The sequence below is a fragment of the Lampetra planeri genome, chromosome 6, assembly GCF_965212315.1.
Source record: "Lampetra planeri chromosome 6, kcLamPlan1.2.h2, whole genome shotgun sequence".
Lineage (NCBI taxonomy): Eukaryota > Metazoa > Chordata > Hyperoartia > Petromyzontiformes > Petromyzontidae > Lampetra > Lampetra planeri.
In genome coordinates, this window is record NC_136112.1 from 15,988,799 (window position 1) to 16,009,055 (window position 20,257).

Consider the following 20,257-nt stretch of genomic DNA (forward strand, 5'->3'; position numbering starts at 1 on the left):
AACTGAAACGAGATGGCGGATTTCGCTGATGTTGAACCCTGCCGGCAAGACGACGTTGGCAAGGAGAACTGGAGTGGTTTCACCTTCACCATCGAAACCACCTTCTTCAGATCCCACCAACACCGCACAATGTAGAACAGTTCGCGGTTCTTCTCAATGGACTGTGCTGCAAAAAAACATCCCCGGGGGCTTCAAGAAAGGTTGCGGACCCTGTTGGACTCCCAAGTGCGAGACCTTGGCTCGGGCAATCCACATTGGATACGTTTGTATCTTTAACTTCGACGTTTCGCTAGTGACTAAATTCCAAATGTTGTGGGTTTACTCTCCAACACACCGGTGTGCCGGAAGCAGTAGAAAATTGGGACTTCTTGTTTACGTGACAAACCTTACCGATTGTCTTTGTTGGGTGGTAGCGGGTAAACAAAACATTTATATTTACGCGATTTAACCCCCCCCCCCCCCCCCCCCCCAAAAAAAAGTTACGAATAATATTGGTTGCGAAAGCCTACTTGTTAAATAGGCAATTTCATAAGAACACTCGATCACTTTTTCCACCACGGCTGCTGAAGTCGCTGAGGCGGTCAAGGGCCTCCATAGGGGCAAAGCTGCTGATGGTGGACGAGATTCGCCCAGAGTTATTGAAACCACAGGACAAAGTTGTTGCATGGAAGGCGAGTCCAGTACCTCTGGATTGGAAAACTGGGGTCGTGGGTCCCTTTAAAAAAAAAATGGGGACCAGAGGTTGTGCTCGAACTACAGAGGAACCACCCTCATCAGCGTCCCAGGTAAAGCTGATGCCAAAGTGCTGGAGAGGAGGCTCTACCCAGTGGCCGAGCCTCAGATTCAGGAGGAAGAATGCGGATTCCGTCAGGGTCGTGGAGCAATGGACCAGCTCTTTTCCCTCTCACAGATGTTCCAGGGGTCACGGGAGTACGCTTCTCCAGTCGACCTCCGATTTGTAGACTTGGAGAAATCATGTGACCGTGTTCGCCACCATATTTGTGGGAGGCACTGCGGGAGTGTGATGTACCGGTGCCGCTTTTGTGCGCTATCCGATCCCTCTATTCCCGGAGCGAGAGCCGTCTGTATTCTTGGTGTTAGATAAAAGTTGTTTCACTGTGGGTGTTGGACTCCGCCAAGGATGCGTTTCGTCTCCACTCTTGTTTGTGATTTTCATGGACAGGATATCAAGGTGCAGTCGAGGTATGGACAGCATCCAGTACGGAGGCATGGAGGTGGCGTCACTGCTTTTTCAGATGACGTTGCCCTCTTTGCCTCGTCAGTCTGTCATCTCCAGCGTGCACTTGAACGGTTTGATGCCGAGTGTGAAGCAGCCGGGATGAGGGTCAGCACGTTTACATCTGAGGTCATCGTTCTCTCCAGGCGATGGGGGAACAGCTGCCCTTAGTGGAGGAGTTTAAGTACCTCGGGGTCTCTTTCGCAAGTGATGGTAAGTGGAGGCGGGAGATCGGCTGGCCGATCGGTGCGGTGTCTGCAGTGTTGCGGGCACTATCGTTCCGTGGTAGTGACGCAGGAGCCAAGTTCACGAACAAAGCTCGCGTTTACAGGTCGATCTACATTCCCACCCTCACCTATGGTCATGAGCTTTGGGCAATGACCGAAAGGATGAGATCGCAGGTACAAGGGGTCGTATTGAGGTTTCTCCGCAGGGTTGCCGGGCTCGCTCTCCGTGATCGGATGAGGAGCTCGGTAATCCCGGAGAGCCACCGAGTCGAGCCGCTGCTCCTCCGGATCGAGAGTCAGTTGGTTCGGGCACCGAGTAAGGATGTCCCACGGTGGACTCCCCCGGGACCTCTACCGGGCACGTACCACTGGGAGAAGACCCCGGGGGGGCTGGCACAAGACACGCTGACGGGACTACGTTGGTCAGCTGGCCTGGGAACGCCTGGGAATTCCTCAGGAAGAGCGAGAGTCTGTCGCCAGGGAAAGGGAGGTCTGCACCGCCATACTCAACACGCTGCCGCTGCGACCCTCGCCAGGACAAGCGGATTGAGAAATAAACGAACACTCGATCACTTTCTGTAAACCAGTTTCCGGCAAATGGAAGTAAAAAGATCTCCAGGGTGTGAGTGAAACAACGTGACAAAGACGGAAACGGCACACTTATTCTAAGCCTTGTTTACTGACAACTATTCAAGTCTGCCATTACAAAATCATCATCTGAATTATATACACGTTTCATTGCTTCTAAAATATTCACAATTTCATTCATCTATCCCTTTAAACGACTTCTTCACTACCAATGTACTTGTACAAAGCTAAAGCTATAGAAAGAAAGAAAAGCAATGCATCCTTTCTCAATCGGCGATATATAAAACCTAAAACATTTAAATTAAAAATCCCAGCCAGGTTCAACTCAGCCAAACAGTTCTCCCGGGTCAATAATGCGGATGTCCCCGAGTGGGTAGCAGGCAGCCTTGATCAGTTCTATTAGGAGAATGGCTCCCATCAAATCGATGCAACATTTCCATCGCCGAGGGTCGCAATCTGAGAGACGATCACTGGCTCACAGCGAGTTGAGCATGGAGACCGTTCGGCATTTGGACCTAAATATTTCATTCTAACCTTGAGCAGTAAAATATGTAAACTGTTAGGTATAATTGGTCTATGCATCTCGAATACAATCTATCTTTTTTTTTAAATAGTCAAACTATGGAACTGCTAAACTCAAACCTAAAGAGAAATTCCATTAAAAACAATCTACACCAAGGCTTTTGTGAAATCAATGTGTGACTTATGACCTATTGTTAGACAAAAAAAGAAGCAAAACATTAAATTAAACAACTGACATTTGTGGAGCAACAGACAAAGGACAGGCGTGGCAGGTCGTGGGACGGGAAGTTAACTGGAATGGCAGCAATTCGTGATAAACTCGTCAATTTACACAAGGGTGTTTAGTAGGCTGATAGAAACATGTTGGGCTATGGCTCCTCAACATTGCAATGTAACGCAGATGCCAGCGAACAGCAAAGCCTATCTCGTGCCCAGCGTCGCATCCTTTCCATCAGATCAGCGCCCATCGGGACGAATGAATATTCGCTGCGTATTTAGCAAGAGCCAGCATCGCCTCGCTTGCTCTTCGACCTCACTCGCTCCACCGTCTCCCTCCCGTGTGGCTCTCGGACATCCCAAAGTGTATGGGCTCCTACTCGAGCTCGTTCTTGCGACGTCCGAACCAATGCTGTGCCAGCGTATGACACGTAAAAGTAGACGTTGCTTTATTGCCGCATTTATTATTACATTTTTTAAAATCCATCGAGGAGAGAGGGCAGCCGGATGGGGAAATCTCGGCACTGCGACCACCTGAGATCGGCCAGATCTTCACACAGGGGGTTAGTCGCGTGGTTCTGAGTCGGCGGCTCTTGCGAGCCGGCGACGGCTGTCCTGGCTGTTCCGAGGGTGTGGGGCGACCCGGGGAGGAGATGGCGCTGTGGACATGTCCCTCTCACCAGGGCTGGCCGCCTCTCTCTCGCCATGCGTCGCCGGTTTCCCCCATGTTACTTAGCAACAAAAGTAAACGTTGCGACCTTTTGTTACCGAAGCGTAAGCGAGACTATAAGCCGACGTCTTAAGATTGTAAATCCAGCTGCTGGCTCCAGAGCACAGTGTGAATCACCCCTGCACTCGGGAAGGACGCTCGCTCGCCCGCCGTGGACACGAGTTCACGAAGCGCCGCACCGTTTTTTGCGGCTGACACATCGGCAGTGGGGTTTGGCTCGAGATAATGAATCGCTGTAAGGTGACATCTGCCGGTGTCAACTGTGGTGCGTTAGTAGTGCTGCCATGTGTATTGGGGATTTACGCGCTGGGTAATATCCGACACGTGCACTGACTGCAGGTACAAGGGCCGATCAAAAGGTCCAGCGGGCTGACACAGTGTGTGGTTGAAAGTGCAACAAATGGACCCCTGTTATTTTACAAAGACTGAACAAATTTTTTGTGTTAACCATAAATGCAAAAATATAAAAAGACGCAGACATTTGTAGAAAACTCACTCGCTAGACCTGGTTCCCAGTGACTTCTATATCCGTCCACAATCACCGTATCATTTGCGGAGAAAATAAGGTAAGCAGTCTGTGTTCGGATTTAGACTCAAAACAGCTCAAGGCCTGGCAAAGTGTCGATTTAGTGCACTGCACTTTCAGGCAGTCGTGTAGACAAATTAGATCGAGGTTGGTCAGCACCTTCTATGTCGGGCTACGAACGTTTTGATCAACACTCGTATGGATGCGCACACACAACCCGCACACACCTGTACACACAACCACATGTGTGTGCAAATGTGCGAGGGTGTATGCAAACAACCGTGTAGGTGTGCTCGTGAATGCACAGTACATGCTCGTATGTGCATATACGTGTGACACACGTGCAAAACGGACGTGTGTGTGTACATGATCGTGCTCATAGACGTGTGTGTGTGTGTGTGTACGTGTTCATGTAAAGACGCGGGGTAGGAGGAGTGGGGGTAGGGGAGTGCGGTAAGGGAGTGGGGGTAGGGGAGCAGTAGCGAGCTGCGCTACGAACCCGACGACCCGAGTTTGCTTCACGCTCTGAACCAGTGCTGGGCCTCCCCTGGGTCGACTCAGCCTCAAATGAGTCAGTGGTGCCGTGTGTAAAATATCACCACTGGGGAGACAAAGGTGGTCGGGCGTGGTGTTGGCCACCTAACCAGTCGTTTGCCATGTCAGCCTTCAAAGCACTTGCCCTAACAGTCTGTTTAAGGATATATGGGGGATCTTTGTCTTTGTTATGATCTTGCCAATACACATGTGTGTACATGTCCGTGCTAATAGACGTGTGTGTACATGACCGTGTTATCTGCGCCCCCCGCGGGAGTAATGCGAGCGGTAGGGGGCCCCCCGGCCTCGCCGGTCAGTCCACGGCCGCCGCTCGGGCCTGCCCCCGTCCGCGGCGTTGCCCGCAACTCGGTTGATGTAGAAGAGGGGGTTGGACTCCGGAGAGGGGCAATACTCCATGTCGGGGTTCTCCTCCATCATCTTCAGCTTCGCCTCGATCGCCTGGATCTTGGCATTGATGCTGCGCGCACGCAACGACAAAGGGGGCGGCACTGTGAATGACGAATACGGACACGCGCACGTTCACACGACGGGTAAGCGTAAAGGGGCAGCCCCGCAACTGCTTGCGCTCGCCGCTGCCGGCCGTGAGGGTGTCCTCGCTCGAGGGAGCTCTCAGGAGGTCATTGGTCTCTTCTTCCATGCCGACCAAGACGAGTCCACTGCAGGGATAATTTACAGTGTGCTACCGCTGAACTCTTGTGGTCAGAGTTACAGGAAAACCACCAATGGCTGTTCACTTGAAATCACAACAAGCACTTCTCCAATGGCATGGAGGCTTCAGCGAGCAATATTGGCCAGAATTGTTCCGTTGTTCTGGCTGTCGCCTGATGAGGCTGGTTGTTGTAATTACAGGCAAAACGTCACGGTACTCGAATTGTAAATGTTGTAGTTGGTTTACTCTCAAACACACACCAGTGTTGCTGTACTTGTAACGAATTGGCATGTTTTGTTCACGTGACAAACATTACTAATTGGCTGTGTCGGGTGGTGGCGGGTTTAATGAGAAATGTATATTTACACGATCTAACCCAAAAAAAACTCAATTATGAACTGTCAATGATATTTATAAATCAAACAACTGCAGATCACATGAGTTGCCTCACTGCTAGATTGCTAAACACGTTGGTTTATTGACTTCAATGATCACCGGGCCTATTTAGTCTACAAATTGAAAATCTAACCAGAGTGCCTACTTCTTACATGAACACGTGGCAGGCGTGGCTATTTCCTGCACAATCGTGGAATGAAAGAATCGCCCCCCCATTGTGAGTGTGGTGAAGTGAAATCTGCTCGTCGCATAACATGACCGCTTACAGACAAGGTTACGCATGCGATAACATCCAGCAACCCCTGATGGCCATCGGATGGATCACCACCAGACTCAACACAACACAGCCGTTTCGTCAAACGAATTACGAGATACTCCTTTCATTAACGGCGAGTGCCGAGAGCTGTGCGTGAATAGCAGTGCTCAGTAGAGTGACGAGTCGAGGGAGACACGGTTCTGGTCAGTGCAGAGTGATGAGTCGAGGCAGACACAGTCCTGCTCAGTGCAGAGTGACGAGTCAAGGGAGACACAGTCTACTCCGTGAACAATGGATCGAAAAAAAATTGACAAAAGAATAGAAATTTAATGGCATACTTTTCAGGCCCTTTTTCAAAGCACATGTGAAGGGCCACTACCTAAAACGTCGCATGTGGTGTTTGTTTTAATCTATCCTACATTTTTTCTTTCAAGGCGACAGTGCTGATGTTATTTGTGCTTGTGCGCCACTACTGCCGACGCAGGCCCACCAAATAATTTGGTAGAAAGGGGTCGCTTGAGCTGGTCAGAGTCAATCCTTTGACAATCACTGAACAACACACAGTTTCACCTCTTCTTTTCAAAACCAAAATAACCTTTTGTTCTCAATTCAAAAACGTGTTACCCTTACCTAGGACAACTTTCATCGTGCTGTTTGTTGCTGGCTATTTATGTTTTGTGATTTTGGGACTGTGCTCAACAATTGTGTGTAAAAAAAAACTGGTTTATTGCTCATGGTGACATGGTCAATGTTCAACTGCGCACATTAATGCGTACAGGTTAAGTGGGTTGACGTTGTTTCTTGAAAGCCTCAATTCCAATACAGGAGCTGTTGATTAATTACATATTTCACCTGGAAAATCCCATCAGATGGAAAATCTCATTTGCAAGGATGCCCAGTTTCATTACCTAGACATCTGTGAAACAGAGCTTCATAGCTCATCGGATTCCTCCAGTATTCAGATTCTGATATGTACTTTGATTTATTGAATATACTCTTTTGTATCGTGACGTTTTAACTTCGTTGCTTTCATCGGCAAAAGTCCAAGCCCCGTGGACGCCGTTTGGCACGTTGCGACGGTGGCTTCGGTGGCTCGGAGAAGACGGTGGACTGAGCGGGAACAGAAAAAGGTGGCTCACTCGGCGAGAGCGCGTACGTGACCGCATACAAATCTCCGCACACGCACCTGAGGCTCGTCTGTACGGGGGCTGGCGGCTCACTGGTCGATGGCTCCAAGCTTGTCGGCATGACCACCTCCTTCTTTGGATACTCATATCCTTGCTGCACATTTCACAGAAAACACGGAAGGTTCCATTCGTGAGACAAGTCATCGAGTTCATAGAACTCTACTACAAACCGCCGTAACTTGTTTAGATTCTCATGCATTGCACGCGTTCAGGTGCACTTCTGCGGCCGTCTGGAACGCTCTTCCTCCCGGTAATACGGAAGCCTCTGGAGCTATGCACTTTTAAACGTAAATTTAAAAGTTATTTCTTCAACACTGCTTTATGTGATAATTGGTTTTTTACCCTTCTATCTGGCAACAAAACTGACACCTTTTTACAAGGAGTCATGTTTGCATAGACCGCAATACCTGCAGTCATAATACAAACAAAAGACATAACTCTGATAATGTGCACTGTCCTTGAAGTTGATTGGTCCACACCCGAGACAACTTTCCTTAGAGCCTAGTCTCACATGGGTTGGACCAGATGACGCCAAAAGGCGCACAACTCAAAGACAATGCACCATCAGAGTATGAGAGCTCGGGGCAAGCATCTACACTATGGGAACCTCATTTGCCAGTAAAAATATGATAATTGGTTTTTTACCCTTCTATCTGGCAACAAAACTGACACCTTTTTACAAGGAGTCATGTTTGCATAGACCGCAATACCTGCAGTCATAATACAAACAAAAGACATAACTCTGATAATGTGCACTGTCCTTGAAGTTGATTGGTCCACACCCGAGACAGCTTTCCTTAGAGCCTAGTCTCACATGGGTTGGACCAGATGACGCCAAAAGGCGCACAACTCAAAGACAATGCACCATCAGAGTATGAGAGCTCGGGGCAAGCATCTACACTATGGGAACCTCATTTGCCAGTAAAAATATGATAATTGTTTTTTTACCCTTCTATCTGGCAACAAAACTGACACCTTTTTACAAGGAGTCATGTTTGCATAGACCGCAATACCTGCAGTCATAATACAAACAAAAGACATAACTCTGATAATGTGCACTGTCCTTGAAGTTGATTGGTCCACACCCGAGACAGCTTTCCTTAGAGCCTAGTCTCACATGGGTTGGACCAGATGACGCCAAAAGGCGCACAACTCAAAGACAATGCACCATCAGAGTATGAGAGCTCGGGGCAAGCATCTACACTATGGGAACCTCATTTGCCAGTAAAAATATGATAATTGGTTTTTTACCCTTCTATCTGGCAACAAAACTGACACCTTTTTACAAGGAGTCATGTTTGCATAGACCGCAATACCTGCAGTCATAATACAAACAAAAGACATAACTCTGATAATGTGCACTGTCCTTGAAGTTGATTGGTCCACACCCGAGACAGCTTTCCTTAGAGCCTAGTCTCACATGGGTTGGACCAGATGACGCCAAAAGGCGCACAACTCAAAGACAATGCACCATCAGAGTATGAGAGCTCGGGGCAAGCATCTACACTATGGGAACCTCATTTGCCAGTAAAAATATGATAATTGGTTTTTTACCCTTCTATCTGGCAACAAAACTGACACCTTTTTACAAGGAGTCATGTTTGCATAGACCGCAATACCTGCAGTCATAATACAAACAAAAGACATAACTCTGATAATGTGCACTGTCCTTGAAGTTGATTGGTCCACACCCGAGACAGCTTTCCTTAGAGCCTAGTCTCACATGGGTTGGACCAGATGACGCCAAAAGGCGCACAACTCAAAGACAATGCACCATCAGAGTATGAGAGCTCGGGGCAAGCATCTACACTATGGGAACCTCATTTGCCAGTAAAAATATGATAATTGGTTTTTTACCCTTCTATATGGCAACAAAACTGACACCTTTTTACAAGGAGTCATGTTTGCATAGACCGCAATACCTGCAGTCATAATACAAACAAAAGACATAACTCTGATAATGTGCACTGTCCTTGAAGTTGATTAGGCTCTAAGGAAAGCTGTCTCGGGTGTGGACCAATCAACTTCAAGGACAGTGCACATTATCAGAGTTATGTCTTTTGTTTGTATTATGACTGCAGGTATTGCGGTCTATGCAAACATGACTCCTTGTAAAAAGGTGTCAGTTTTGTTGCCAGATAGAAGGGTAAAAAAACAATTATCATATTTTTACTGGCAAATGAGGTTCCCATAGTGTAGATGCTTGCCCCGAGCTCTCATACTCTGATGGTGCATTGTCTTTGAGTTGTGCGCCTTTTGGCGTCATCTGGTCCAACCCATGTGAGACTAGGCTCTAAGGAAAGCTGTCTCGGGTGTGGACCAATCAACTTCAAGGACAGTGCACATTATCAGAGTTATGTCTTTTGTTTGTATTATGACTGCAGGTATTGCGGTCTATGCAAACATGACTCCTTGTAAAAAGGTGTCAGTTTTGTTGCCAGATAGAAGGGTAAAAAACCAATTATCATATTTTTACTGGCAAATGAGGTTCCCATAGTGTAACTGCTTTATGTGTTTAGTTTGTTGTCCTTCCCCCGCACCACCGATGAGCACGGTTGGCTACGTACGGTGCGAAAGAAGTTCAACCTTCATACATACAATGTAATCATTGCAAGCAAACTCTGCACACGCTCGCTGGCAACACATTTCCGAGACGTCTGCAAGTTGCAGGGTGGGTTGTCCCTTTCACCGCTGAATCTCGGAACGAGCAAGAGGCTCCGCATTAATTTTCTTCAGAGAGGTGTAGCAGCGCCGTTGTTTTTAAAGACATTGTTACTCACCGCAGAGAGCAGTCGCGACACGACCGCCGTACTCTATGACAGCTGGTGCCAAACTTTGCCACACACCCTCCCGCATGGCTTTGTGGGAGCCTCGGTACCGATAAAGTTATTTTATATTGTCTTCCGGTTTGGTTTTGATGATGGACACGTACATCATTGGAACGGAATCGGAAGAAAAACCGACGACGTACGTCATTGGAGAGAGAAAGGGTTCAAGTAATTTGCAGGTAATTTGTCAACACTGCGATGTTTGGTCAATGCCAGTTAATAATGTTTTTAGTTTTGTGTAAATACCAAAATATTCCAGATGCATTTTTTCCCCAAGTATTTTAAAGCAGAAGTTGGTGAAGCGTCTTAAATTGTCTTCCGCAAGATGTGTGTTTTAATCTAGTTGTTCAGCCTCCTCTTAAATACATAAGCACAGAAGAAGACACCCACAACCATCCATTCAGAATCATCGTCCAGAAGACATCACTCCCTGGTTTAAAGCGGCATGTTCAGCATCATCTTGTGGAAGGCAGCTCTCCAAAGGACCACGTTGTCACACACTTACATAAAACACTTCCTCTCTCTACTCTTTGGTTCTTTCGGTAAAGTCACGAAGGTATAAAATAAAATAAATCACGACGTTTCGATTGCAACACAAGCAATCATCATCAGGTGGGAAAACCACAGCAAGAAAATGCTTTGCTGAAGTGGGAGAGAGAGATGCCGTGTTAAGAGGTTATATAGGTAAGAAAGGGGGAGGAGCAAGGGGGGAGAGGGAGGGGTGAGGGTGTGGGGTAGGGGGAGGGCGAGCGCTGCGTGGTGTAGTAGTACCCGGTAGATATGAAAAACGACAACCACTACAAAGCAGTTAGGGTTTTACCAGGTTAATAACATCCTTCCAATGATTGCTCCCTCTCTCTTTAAAAAATACTCCACAGTTTGGAGCGTGTCTTACTTCTCCGAGCCTCTTATAACCCAGAAGATACACATTAGACATTCTAAACTGTGCACGTTTATGTGTGTATGCAATTACTGGTTTTAGCGCAGTGGTTCTCAACATTTTTGCTATTGCACGCGCCCCCCCCCAATCAAGACCACTTGTGTCCTAAATTCCGGCCTGGACATATGTGCAACTGCGTGCATGTGTGCGTCACCGGGTCATCTACACGTGCCTCCACACGTCTGTTGTGGCACGGCTCGGCTTCTGCAGCGGAAGCACAACCCGTCACCTCCCGGTGCTGCGGTGGAAATTGGGTTGTTGCCGCTACGTCAGCGCTCTTCGTGGCGAGGCGCGCTGGCCACTGGCGGTCCCTGGTGGCCTTTAGTGCGGCCCCTGACGTGAGGCCTCCCCGACAATACACGAATGTGAAAACACCCCCCTTGCAAGCGGTGTGGCGGCCCTCACCACTGATGTCTTATCGGGCGGAAGTGGGCCCCCCCCCTCTGAAAATTAGTAAAGAATACCGTGTTACGTAGTGCCGACGTTCTGCACGCACGTTTTAAATTTCCCCTGCACGTCAATCATGCCACAGACTGCGCCCCATTCCCCCCCCCCCCCCCCCACCTAAAGGACTTTTTGCGTTCCGCTGGTTGAGATCCGCCATGATTAGTGAATGCCAAAAGCGCGGGCACTCACCGCAAACTTTGCATGTGCCCAGCGGACGACAAGCGGGCGTGAGAGAGCCAGCTTCCCGTTCAGGTGCTGTATGGCACGTTCCGCTTCCTGACGGCCATGCACACACACAGAGAGATCGCAACGAGCCACAACGCGTTACGACGCACTCCACCATGCACAGGGTTAACAGACAAGCGGTGGTAGAAACTGTGCCGGTACACAAATTAAGAACACTGAACGCAAAGGACCGGCACCTTTCAGAACCGTTCCTATTCTCTATTCTTCTCGTCAAGGAGCATTAACCATCACGCAAACTCCGGTCATCCTCGCAACAGCGGCTTCTGGCCAACCATCGAAAATAAGACGGCCACTCCATCGCACGCTTTCACATGCGCTTCTGAGAACCGTTTGGAACTCTCTTCCTTCCAATGTTAGGAATCCACTGGAGCGACGCACTTTTAAATCATCATCAAGATTGAAAACTAATTTCTTGAGATGTTTGACGCGACCCGTAGTAAGTCACATCATGTGTGAGTGGTGGTGGCAGTGTGTACGTATTAGTAGTAAGTCACACTGCATGTGTGTGTGTGTGGCTGTGTGTACATATTAGTAGTAAGTCACGGTGCGTGTGGTGTGTGTACGTATTAGTAGTAAGTCACACTGCATGTGTGTGTGTGTGGCTGTGTGTACATATTAGTAGTAAGTCACACTGCATGTGTGTGTGTGTGTGTGTGGCTGTGTGTACGTATTAGTAGTGAGTCACACCGTGTGTGGTGTGTGTGTGTACGTATTAGTAGTGAGTCACACCGTGTGTGTGTGTGTGTCTGTGTGTACGTATTAGTAGTAAGTCACACCGTGTGTGTGGCTGTGTGTACGTATTAGTAGTAAGTCACACCGTGCGTGTGTGTATGTATTAGTAGTAAGTCACACCGTGTGTGTGTGGCTGTGTGTACGTATTAGTAGTAAGTCACACCGTGTGTGTGTGGTGTGGCTGTGTGTACGTATTAGATGTAAGTCACACCGTGTGTGTGTGTGGTGCGTAGCTGTGTGTATGTATTAGTAGTAAGTCACACCGTGTGTGTGGTGTGTGTACGTATAAGTAGTAAGGCACAGCGTGTGTGTGTCTGTGTGTACGTATTAGTAGTAAGTCACACCGTGTGTGTGTGTGGTGCGTAGCTGTGTGTCTGTATTAGTAGTAAGTCACACCGTGTGTGTGGTGTGTGTACGTATAAGTAGTAAGGCACAGCGTGTGTGTGTCTGTGTGTACGTATTAGTAGTAAGTCACAACGTGTGTGTGTGTGTGTGGCTGTGTGTATCTATTTGCTCTTACCGGTCTCGTCTCGTAGTTCACAAAGCAGTATCCTCGAGGCTGGCCTTCCAAAGGACCCGATTTGTGGAATAAAAAGTCAAACTCCTTGATGTGGCCAAACTTTTGCAGGATCTTCAACAGGTGAAATCTGTCGCGCGCAAACAAACGCACGCGCAGGCATAATGAATACAAACGCGAGAAAATGTGCTCGCCAAAGTAGAAGCGTGCATACCGTAGTCCGTGAACCGAAATAACTGTTAATCGAACGTAGTAAAAACAAGTAACAATCACCGAGTCTGCAAGAGAGCGGTCTTCCCTGTCAAAACAAAAAACACAATGTGAACAAAGCCAGTCGAGGTCTGAACGCTTATAAATGGTGCGTCGCTGATTGGCTGAGGGCTTGGCTCAGCCCCGCTTACGAGCGCTCCGATTGGCCGAAACTGGCACCACTTCGTGCATAACGTAAAACCTGCCGTTAATCACAATAAAAAAATTAGTCTCAACCATGGGGAGGTCCCTATGGGAGGCGAAACATTAATCGGAAAACCGTTAACCAAAGTTACTGTTAACCAAGGGACTACTGTACTCTTAAGAGTCAGTCTAAAACTACACATGCGTTAACAACGGAGCATGCAGACAAACGACAAATACAAAAGTGTTAAATTATGCCAAACAAGATTGACAGCCAGAGGCACCACAGCAAGGCCACGGGCTGTGCATGGCGAAATAATCCACGTTTTAGGTCAACGATTTCTAGCAGCATGTGAATAGGCAGGCAAACTCTGGACCTGTTTGTGGGACGTGTGGCACGATTGATTACGCCACGTGCTTGACACCATGTGTACATCTTATCTTATATTTATATAGCGATTTAATCCAAAGCACTTCACAAGGGTTATGAGTGGTACAATTAGGGTAACTAAAAGTGATACGGTGAATAGAAATGGGGTATGAGGAGGGTGGTTAGTGGGTACCGGAATTATGGGGGTGCCCAGGGAAGGATGGGCCAGGGAGATGAGGTGGAGGTCTTGAGGGAGGAGCGGTAACTAGACAGGGAAGGTGCTCGCTGCTTTATATGGAGGGGAAGTTTGTGTCAGTGCAAGGGGGCAAGTAGGGAAAAGGAGCAGAAACGACGATTGTGCACAAGGAGAAGGGGGGACGGTTAGGAGTGGCAGGAGAGATCGAGAGCGGAGCAGGTGGGAGGGGACACAAACCGAGATGAGGGAAGCGAGGTAAGGTGGGGCAAGGCCATGCAGAGATTTAAATACCAGCGTAAGGAGCTTGAATAGACACCGGGTAGATGGGGAGCCAGTGTATTTCTATAAGAAGGGCAGAGGTGCGGGAGCAGTGTGGTAGGTTGTAAATTAAATGTGCAGACGCATTTTGGATCTGTTGTAGTGGAATGAATGCATATTCTGGGAGACCGAGCAGGAGAGAGTGACAGTATTCTAGCTGAGGGAACGAGTGAGTGTATTAGTAGTTTGGCCGCCGACTGAGGGATGAGAGGGCCTATTTCGCGAATGTTGACAAGGTGGAAACGACAAGTGCGGGTGATGGCGGAGACGTGAGAGGCGAGGGAAAGGAGGAGTCAAAGAGGACACCAAGGTTGTGGGCAGAAGGGACAGGGGTGAGTGAGAAGGGTGGGAAGGTGATGGTGGGGGTGCGTGGAGGGGGAAAGAGCAGCGGGGAAAAAGAGAAGCTGGGTTTTAGAGGGGTTCATGATGGCAAGGAGGTGAAGCGACATCCAAGTTTGAAGGGGCGGTTAAGCAGGCGGAAATGCGAGAAGAGAGGTCTGGAGTGCAAGTGGAGAAAGAGGAGAATATTTGGAAGTCGTCGGCGAAGAAATGGTGGAAGACGTAAGAGGAGGAGATGAGTGTTTCGAGAGGAGAGACGCAGAGAGAGAAGAGAAGGGGAGCCCAAGACAGAGCCTTGGGGAACACTTGCTGTGACGGGTGAAGTAGGGGTGCAGGAGGAGTGATTGAAGGAGACCGAGGATGAGCGTGAAGAGAGAGAGATATGATTGGAGCCAGGATAAAGCAGTGGCGGAAATGCCCAGACCTCCCCTTCAGTTTAAGGCCACATCTCTTTTCTCTCGCCCACTCTCTGCCCTTCTCACACCCCCTTGCCCCATTCACTTCCTTCCCTCCCCTTTCATGGTCATTCATTTCTCAACCCTTGCACGCCCCTGCCAACTAATTCATTTTGAAACTACGTAAATCGCCTTGAGCTAAGGCGCTCTCTATAAACGTAAACATAGATTGGATCAATCCCAAAGGAGAACCGCCACCGTGCACATCGCGAGCGTACGATTCTGTGCACCTGCATATGATCCGTAAGCCCTAAGCGGTGAGAGTGAAGCAGAGATTTTGGTCTCCAATGAGAGGCATCGACTTTGATTAGGCACCTCTGCAAATATCAAATCAATAACATCTGCCTTTGGTCAACCCATGCCACGGAGATTATTTTACCCATACGTCACAACGCCGGCTAGACCAGGCTGGTGGAGACGAGTAAAAGAAGTGCGGTATAACAATGGATATGGACGCACCTCCGATTAGCACGGTTGGCTACGTAGAGTGCGAAAGAAGTTCAACATACAGTTGATCACCGATTATCCGGCACGCGATTATTCGCCAGTTTCCAACAAGATCTGGCGGTCCCGTGCCGATCCGGCAAAATCGCTCCAAAGACTGTACCCAGTCTGGCGATCGGCACCGCGTGCTTGACGAATAAAGTAGCTGCATTTGATTTCAGTGTTAAACGTGAAATAAAGAACATTATACACTACATACAACAATGAAAATACTGCAAGTATATACATGCAGAGTCTTCGAGATTGCAGTGGTAAGTACGGTACAGTAAATACAGTACATTTGAAAGTAGGATGTTTATTCGTCTATTTGTATATTTATTCATGCCAATTTCATACAGTAAACAAATTTAAAAAACCTACAGACAATGTTATACAAGAATGTGAAAAAATAAGCTAAGTTGATGATAATAATGATGATTAGCGATTACCTGGCGTTTTTGAAAATCCGGTGCTCCGTCCACCCCAGATAATCGATGATCTACCTGCCATGCATGCACGCGTGTGTGTGTACGTGTGCTGCACTCGTATGCACGCGTGTGGGTACGTGTACTGCACACGTATGCACGCGTGTGTGTGTACCATGTGCTGCACACGCATGCATGCGTGTGTGTGTACGTGTGCTGCACACGTACGTTCGCCCAACGCTCGACTCACTCCGTGACCCGCAGGTCGATGTTTCCAATCCACAGGCGGTGGCTGCTGCGCTCCGCGGCATCGAGAAGCAGCATGGAGGCGTTGCTGATACGCGCCGCGTCCCGCGCGGTCATCATCACCGCGTTGCTGCTGCTGCTGCGCTCGCCCTCTGCTCCGGCCTGCAGCGCCCGGGAGCCCTCTCCTCCCGCGTCACCCTCAACCTCCGCAACTTTCCGCTCGCAGACAGCATCTGCACTGCCGCGCTGCGCGTCCCCAGACTCTTCGCTTAGCTTGCGAGAACCGAGCGAAGGCTGGGACTCGCCTTCTGGACATTCAGCCGCTTGGGATTCTTTTTTGGAACGCTGCTGAAGGCGTGACTTTTTTGCGGAAGCATCGTCGTCCAAAGGCTGGGATGCGTTGCTTAACTTCTCCGCGGGCTTGCCCTCGGGTCGGTGATCAGGTGAAACCGTCGATTCTGTTCTGGATTCTTGCGGTGCCTTCTCAGGCTCCTGTAAGGACGCATCCTGCATGTACACGTGTCGCAATGATGGAGCACATCAACTGACATAAACTGCTGCATGATTTACATTGGGGAAAAAAAATACAACTCAATCATACGCACACAACATAACCCATGTCGGACCCTCCAAAATTAAAATAAATAAGTCATATATCCCATGACACATGTAAAACACAACTGATTGTACCTGTCAACATGATAAACTTAGAAATGACTGCACCCTTAACGAGGCTGGAGAACCAACGGAGGTACGGTTTTCCCGCGGCGCGTTTTGACATTTTTTAAATGTATAAATGCTCCGACTCATCAAAGCCTCAAGTGTGGGGGGGCCTTTGACCCTTGCTGGAAGAGTGAATTATAAAGAGGAATCGTAGAGGCTGCGAGAAGTAGGAGGTACCAGAGGTGTGGACTCGAGTCATGTGACTTGGACTCGAGTCAGACTCGAGTCATGAATTTGATGACTTGCGACTCGACTTGGACTTGCATAACAATGACTTTGTCCCACCTATGAGATGTGGACTCGAGTCATGTGACTTGGACTCGAGTCAGACTCGAGTCATGAATTTGATGACTTGCAACTCGACTTGGACTTGCATAACAATGACTTTGTCCCACCTCTGGGAGGTACACCAGCACATTGTACGGTTGAAATAAAATAATACAACCGCAGCAAAGTCCTCGCTTAACGCGGAGGGGGGGGGGTTGCGTTCCTGCAAATTGCTGCGTAATTTTGCTGCTCGTAAGGGATAACGGTGGCGGTGCCATTCCAAATGTTTATTTTATTGTTTATATTTGACAATACAAAGGTTAAACATTTTTACTTTTACATTTGTTGCGTTTATAAATATGCCATGTGTGACAGTCATTTATTTAAATACAACTCTCGATTATCTGCGTGCGGTTTATCCTATTTGCATATTAACCGTGCACCTGAGATTTTGATATAAATTAATAACGCATGGATTTTCCCTTAAGCCCAAATTAACAATCTAAAAACAGTTATACATTGTTAGTCTTGGAAATGTTTATTACAAGTAATGTGCTTAATCCGAACAAATGTTGCTCCGGTTAATCCGAGATCCACGTGATCGCCCCTACAGTACAGTAGTTGCCATATATTTACAATGGTGGGCAGAGTTTGATTGATGTTGAGTGGCGTGGCTCTGCTGCTGTCCACTTAGTGGACGCAGTCTTCTGCTGGGCGGGAGCAGGAAAGAGTCATCACCAAGCACGCGCAACATCCATCGGTCGGTCCATTGTTAGCGTTCGTTCTACATGAATTTCAGTTTGAAATTGTCATTTTGAGAGATTTATCCGATAATGTATTTTGTGAGTTTAATTTACGAAAACTGTGCGATGGCAGAGAAACGCAAGCGTGTTGTTCTAACTTTGAATCAGAAACTGAATGTTACACGTAATTTATTAGACATAACTGATTTTTGGAATAGAGATCTGCAAAAAATGTATATGTTTATATTATTATCCGTGGCCATCCTTCCCGTCATTAGCACGGATAATCGAGAGTCTAATGCGTAAAGTGTATAAGAGAGAGAGATGTGGCGAGTGAAATAGATGAGGGGGTGGAGATAACGCTACGCACAAAAAGACGCCGGAACAGAGTTGGGAGAAAGAGGAAGGCATGCCGTGTATCACAGTGACTATAGTACCACTACTACAGTGGTATAGTACCACTACTACAGCGCTATAGTACCAATACTAGTGCTATAGTACCAACTCACAGCATTACAGAACAACGCTGCCAACTCACACATGGTAACGTCTCACATAAGGTAAACGTCTCGCCCAGGGTAACGTCTCGCACTCTGTGAAGTCTCACACATGCCAACATCTCACACATGGTAACATCTCACAGAAAGTAACATCATGGGACCTCCTTTGCCAGTACGAAAATATGAGAACGTTTTCCCCTTTTGTTGGGCAACAAAACAGTTGTGTTAAGATGTTAAAACACCAAACTGAAACCTTTCACAAGGAATCATGTCTGCATTAACCACAAAACTTGTGGTCAGAACGCAAAAAAGGGGAAAACCTATTCTCATATTTTCGTACTGGCAAATGAGGTCCCATGATGTAGTTGCTCACCCCGAGCTCTCATTACTCTGATAGTGCTTGTCTTTGTGATGTAAGTCTTTTGGCGTCCTCTGGTATAACACCTTTTGAGACGAGGCTCCAAAGAAAGCGGTCTCTGGTGTGCACCAATCAGTTTCAAAGACAATGCATAGATTATCAGAGTGTTTTTTGTTTGCATTCTGACCACAAGTATTGTGGTTAATGTTGACATGATTCCTTGTGAAAGGTTTCAGTTTGGTGTTTTAAAATCTTAACACAACTGTTTTGTTGCAAAAAACAAGGGGAAAACCTATTCTCAGAAAGTAACATGTCACACAAGGTAACATCTCACACATGGTAACGTGTCACACTGGGTAACGTCTCACGCAAGGTAACATCTTGCACATGGTAAAGTCTAACACATGGTAACATCTCACATAAGGTAACATGTCACACAAGGTAACATCTCACACATGCCAACTTCTCACACAAGGTAACATCTCATACAAGGTAACACGGTGTCCCCCAGGGTAACGTCTCACACGAGGTAACGCGGCCTCCCTCAGGGTAACGTTTCACACGAGGTAACATCTCACACGAGGTAACGTCTCACACGAGGTAACGCGGCCTCCCCAAGAGTAACATGTCACACAAGGTAACACGGTGTCCCCCAGGGTAACGTCTCCCCCAGGGTAACGCGGCCTAGCCCAGGGTAACCCGGCCTCCCTCAGGGTAACATCTCCCCCCAGGGTAACGCGGCCTCCCCCAGGGTAACATGGTCTCCCCCAGGGTAACGTGGTCTCCCCCAGGGTAACGTATCCCCCAGGGTAACGTGGTCTCCCCGGGGTAACGCGGCCTAGTCCCCCACCTGGCTCCGCGAGACGCTCATGGCGCCTGCTCCTGTCCTCGCTCCTCGCCACTGCGCGGCGCGTTCGCCGGGCGTGACGTCATCAGCGCCTCGTCCCCCCTCCCGTGACGTCATCCGCGCCTCTTCCTCTCCCCAGTGACGTCACCCACGCATTTTTATAGCGACCCACCCCCCGTACGTGACGTCACCCGTTCCGTTCCCCCGTGACGTCACCTGCGCTTTCACTGTTCGCCAAGTTCAAGTTCATCGGTATCGCCCTGTGAGCCATTCGGCTCTTGAATTGGGTCCAACCGCAACAAACAAAAAACAAAAACATGAACAAGAAAACAAAGTGACTGTGTGACTAAGTGCAAACAGAAAATCCAAGAAAAGACAGCAAAATATTGCAGAAAAAGCACCGTACACAAGTTCAAGTTCATGTATTAGGATAATTAGGTATCGCCCTGTGAGCCATTCGGCTCTTGAATCGGGTGCAACCGCAACAAACAAAAAACAAAAACATGAACAAGAAAACATCTTAAAGTGACTGTGTGACTAAGTGCAAACAGAAAATCCAAGAAAAGACAGCAAAATATTGCAGAAAAAGCACCGTACACCCACGCTGTGTGCAAAAATCCCAGTGGGATGCAAGTCAAACAACAACAACAACAACCACAAAACAACTTAGATTAAGGCCATCAGTCTAACTCCGTACTACAACAAACAAACATGGCCAAACCAAAACAACTTTTCGAAATCACCAAAATAAAGCCATGAAAGCAGTGACACAGTGATCATAGCCAATAGAGAACC

General features: G+C 48.0%; 1 protein-coding gene across 1 annotated transcript; it reads right to left on the reverse strand.

Moving 5' to 3' along the window:
- Positions 1-2,124: 2,124 nt before the first annotated feature.
- On the reverse strand, positions 2,125-19,581 carry LOC144719613 (uncharacterized). The gene is made up of 6 exons (XM_078595696.1): positions 19,466-19,581; positions 16,029-16,531; positions 12,803-12,929; positions 11,494-11,580; positions 7,089-7,183; positions 2,125-5,058 (listed from the first exon to the last, which is right to left on the reverse strand). The coding sequence occupies exons 1-6, from the start codon at positions 19,577-19,579 to the stop codon at positions 4,836-4,838; spliced, it is 1,149 nt and encodes a 382-aa protein (XP_078451822.1). The 5' UTR covers positions 19,580-19,581; the 3' UTR covers positions 2,125-4,835.
- Positions 19,582-20,257: the final 676 nt, after the last annotated feature.

What these genes read in the sequence shown, in the direction of transcription:
- LOC144719613 (XM_078595696.1), bottom strand. Translation starts at nt 19,579, where the DNA reads ATGACGTCACGGGAGGGGGGACGAGGCGCTGATGACGTCACGCCCGGC. An exon ending in GGGCACATGCAAAGTTTGCG is followed by an intron (nt 7,184 to 11,493) that starts GTGAGTGCCCGC and finishes TGAAATGTGCAG; the next exon opens with CAAGGATATGAGTATCCAAA. An exon ending in CCCGTACAGACGAGCCTCAG is followed by an intron (nt 5,059 to 7,088) that starts GTGCGTGTGCGG and finishes GCGTGCGCGCAG; the next exon opens with CATCAATGCCAAGATCCAGG.